This window comes from Nicotiana tabacum, chromosome 5, assembly GCF_000715075.1.
Source record: "Nicotiana tabacum cultivar K326 chromosome 5, ASM71507v2, whole genome shotgun sequence".
NCBI classification, from domain to species: Eukaryota; Viridiplantae; Streptophyta; class Magnoliopsida; order Solanales; family Solanaceae; genus Nicotiana; species Nicotiana tabacum.
The window spans coordinates 3,333,052-3,337,667 of NC_134084.1; the positions used below are offsets into that span (position 1 = coordinate 3,333,052).

Here is a 4,616-nt window from a genome sequence, read left to right on the forward strand (position 1 = left end):
TATTATACCGACAAAGCCACTAGACTAGGCTAATTTCAGCACGTTTTCATTTACGAAAAAACAAAACCTCTTTTATTTATGGTAATTGCTCCCATGGGCCATGTCTTTGCACTTAAACGTGTATGGATAATTAATGAAGGTGAAAAATTAAGGATTTCATTTATAAAATTGACCACTGTAAATTTCAGTGTAAATTTTCTTATTATCAGAGTATATAAGTGATATATATATAATCTATTAAGTAATATATATATATATATATATATATATATATATGAAAATAGTAGGTAATAATATTACTATAATACAGATAAAAAAGAAAGAGACATCGATATATTAGAGACATCTTCTCCATTTACCATGAAATACAAGAACTCTCTCTCCTTTCCTCTCCTTCCTAAGTTCTTTGTGAAAAATTCTTGAGCAAAAAAAAAACATCTTTTACGATGTATTGAAACAATCTTCTACAACTCAAGTACGCAGAATTTTAGACTGTGAATCTTTAGGGTTTAATTGTGTTTATAATATGTGATTACATATTATTGATAATTAAACCAAAAAACTATAGTGAATTTTGAGAACTTTGTGTTCTTCTTCCTTTTCTTCAATAGCTCCAAAGGTTTTCAATATATGAGGGATCTCCTCTTGAATATTCTTCCCATGTTGAGGAGTTTATTCTTGGAGGGCTCATCATCATTGCCTCCGCCATATCAACAAGCAAATTAGGCATATAAAATACATCATCCTCATCTACATATTTCTCTCCTATAAAAAAAATGGAAGAAGATGTTAATCGAAATAAGCAGGTGTCATACGAAAATTAACAAAGTAAATCTTGAACAACGATAAATCATATAACTAAAAAGATAAAATTATTTAACGTGGTTCGGTCAATTGACCTTCATCCGCGTGCGGAGATGAGCAATCCACTATATAAAAAGAGTACAAAATATTGAGAAAATAATTTCACAAAGAGGCAAATACAAGTGGTAGAATAACATACTTGCCCCAAAAATTCTTTTCCTAAACAATACTCTCAAACCTATTATCGCTACATTATGGATGTTACTAAATGAGAAGGAAGGATCTTTAATTTATAGAAATCAAAATCTTTTCCTCAAAAAAAAAGGTTAGATTTTCCTTTTCGTAATAGAAAAAATCAATTATTGTAAATATGTTGCCCTTCATTCAAGAGATAAGAAAGTAAGAAAATTAGGACAAACTCCTAATAGAAGATTCATATTGTCTTTAAATATATATATATATATATATATATATATATATATATATATATTATTACTATTATATGGATCGGGGTTGCCCACATGGATATTCAATTGAATCCCCTTCATTACATGTAGCTCCGACTGAATCCCCTTCATTACATGTAGCTCCGCCACTGTTTCCTGATAACTTATCATCATTACCTTGTTGAGCCACCACTATGCCATCTCCGGCTTCTTTCTTCATCAGCGCGGCTGCAATGGCTGCCGCGCTTTGTATATCGGCCGGAGATGGTGAGGGAGGGAGCTGTGGATAGAAATTGACATGACAAGGGAAGTTTAGTACAACATTACTACTTCCTTTTAAAGCTAATGCAGCAACATCATAGGCAGCAGCAGCCATTTCTGGTGTAGGAAATGTTCCTAACCATATTCTTGTAGTTTTACGTGGCTCTCTAATTTCAGACACCCATTTCCCACTTCTACACCGTATTCCTCTATACACAGGATGTTTGGTATTTGTTCTTGGTGACTGTTTGTTTTCAACTACAATGTTTGATAGGTCAGCCATATATATGTGTCGATATGTCGGATTTAACTTATATACACTGACAGCGTAACTTATTTTCGCTCTATCAGTGCACTGAAGTTAAACACCGAGCTATATATATGTGTCTACACACAAAGAGGCAAAGCCAAAATTTAAAGTTTCAAGGTTCGGGAATGTGTTTCTCACTAGCTACTTATACATAAGGGAATATGATATTTGGTATATAATTAAGGGGAAGTTGTAAGTTATATATATATATATGTTTACTTTAAAAAAAGTGAAAGCGTGGGCAATTCGTGGTTAAGTTGCTACAAAAAGGTTTTATTTGTTTTCTTGTGGCAAAAATGGCACACGTATTTGGAAAGAACTACAGCTTTTATATAATATAATAGCTGTTATCTATTATGCTTAATCCATTTTATTGCTGGCAATAATATTTTCCCAAACAATTTAATATGAAAGTGGGAGTACTTTTTATTCAAATGGGGGGAAAAGTTGTGTTTTGTAACCAGATGATCTAATGGTATGGAGATTTTTCTTATGGTCGACGTTATTATTATTATTATTTTGCTATAATATTGTCAATTTGCAAATAAATTATATCAAATGGAGGTGCTAATGCTGTTGGTTTTTTTAAATTCTTCTACTCTTTGGAAATATAGAAACTTGGATTAGTCCACTAGAATAGCTTTGGTTCTTTAGGTAAAAGAATTATACTAGAAAAGGATATTGCAAAATCTTTTGCTATTTGGTAGTATAGGTGTTTCATTGAACCTTTGCTCACCCTATATCCTTAGGGTCGTTTTGTATGATCGATAAGCAAAATTAATTTTAGAATAAAAAATTTAGTACCGTCTTATCCTTTATTTGGTTATTAATCTTAAGATAAGTTATTTCAGTAATAAAAATAGTATCAAGATAACTTATACATATTAAAAGGTGGAATAATAATTCCAGAATAAAGCAGTAAAATTGACAATCTCAGGCTTAATACAACATACCAAACAGTCAATAAGAAATAATACCAGGATAAGGCCTTCTTGTATCTTCTCCCTAATAAAGTGACCGTCGATTTCTATGTGCTTGTTCGTTCATGATATATAGGATTCGCAGCAATTTGAAGTGATGCCTTGCTATCACAATATAGTTTAACAAGCAAATTCTGCTTCACCTTCAGTTCCTCACACATTCCAATGAGCCAAACCATTTCTGCAATTGCGTTGGCCATACTTCTATATTCAGCCTCTGCTGAACTTCTTGACATTGTACTTTGCTTATTTGATTTCCAAGAAATCAAGGAGTCTCCCAGCTTGACTACGAAGCCACTAACTGACCTTCTTGTCATGGGACAAGTGGCACAGTTTGCATCACAGTAAACTATAAGTTGTGAGGAAGGCTTAGAAGATAACAAGATGCCCAAACCACGTGCATTCTTCAAATACTTCACCACCCTTAGAGCCCTTTTCATATGTGATCTCTTTGGTCCATACATAAATTGACTCAGGTTTTGCATTGTGTAACTTATATCTGGTTGAGTCATTGTTAGGTAGAGCAGCTTCCCTACCAGTTCTTGATAATAAGTGGGATCAGACAACAAATCACTAGCATTGCCATCATCTTATAGTTGTGATCAAGTTTTGCACAGGTGAACCTTTGATTGACCTCCACAGATGTGCCAGCAGGCTTGGAACCAGCCAATCCTAGGTCTGCAATAAGGTCCAGTGCAAACTTTCTTTGACATACTAGTATTCCATCTGTGCTCCTTGCAATTTCAAGAATAAGGAAGTATCTCATCTCCCCAGATCCTTGATCTTGAAATACAGATGGAGAATGAGCTTAGATGCATAAATGAGAGAAGGAGAAGAACCTGTGAAGAGGACGTTATCCACATAAACCAGGAGAGAAGTGTCTCACAAAGCTTGAGATTCCATTATCGAGAGGCTTGTTTCAAGCCATACAGAGACTTCTGTAGCATGCATACTCTCCTACACTCCCTATTTCCTAGAAGACCAAGAGGTGGAACCATGTAAACATCCTCCACAAGATCACCCTAGAGGAATGCATTGAATTCACCCGTTTGATGCAACCTCCAACCATGCATTGCAGCCAAGGATAAGACAGACCTTGCAATGACTATTTTAACCGCTGGAGAAAAAGTCTCTTGGTAATCCAACCCCTCCTGGTGAGTATACCCCTTCGATAACAAACAAGCTTTGTATTTATTCATCTCTCCTTTAATATTGTATTTGACTTTGAATATCCATTTACAACTAATGGCCCTCTTGTCAGGAGATAGATCAACCGCTGCCAAGTGTACTTGTCTTGAAGGGCCTGCAGTTCTTGTTGCATAGCTGCTACCTAATGTGGATCATGAAGAGCTTCTTCATATGTATCAAGCTCCCTCAAGATGAGATGTTGCACACAACTTTGTAATAGTGCTCTGAAAGTGAAGCATATGACATATATGCTGATAAAGGATAAGTTATGCCCACTACATCATGTGATAAAGGCTAGGATCCCTTATGAACATAGTCACTAAGCCAACTAGGAGGCTGGGAGGTTCTGCATGACTTTCTTGTGCTTGTAATCTCGTAAGAACCGGGAGAAACGGTAACATTTGGTACATTATCACAAGGAGCCCCACTAAGAGTGAGAAAGTCAATACCAGTAGCAAGGACCGATATAGCAATAGCATTCTAAGAGACAACAGCTGCAGAGTCTCCTAAATTCAAGGAAAGAGGAATAGAAGGACTGGAGGGGACTGACTCAGCTGCAGATGAAGGCTCCAATGGAGCTGCATCAATAGTAGTTTCAAGAACAAAGGGATCATGAAAACCACCCCA

At 35.5% G+C, this 4,616-nt stretch overlaps 1 protein-coding gene across 1 annotated transcript; it reads right to left on the reverse strand.

The window, feature by feature from the left end:
* Window positions 1–322: 322 nt before the first annotated feature.
* LOC107795292 (ethylene-responsive transcription factor ERF027-like) lies at window positions 323–1,995 on the reverse strand. The gene is made up of 2 exons (XM_016617900.2): window positions 1,326–1,995; window positions 323–819 (listed from the first exon to the last, which is right to left on the reverse strand). Exons 1-2 carry the CDS (start codon window positions 1,792–1,794, stop codon window positions 605–607), a joined length of 684 nt encoding a protein of 227 aa, XP_016473386.2. The 5' UTR covers window positions 1,795–1,995; the 3' UTR covers window positions 323–604.
* Window positions 1,996–4,616: the final 2,621 nt, after the last annotated feature.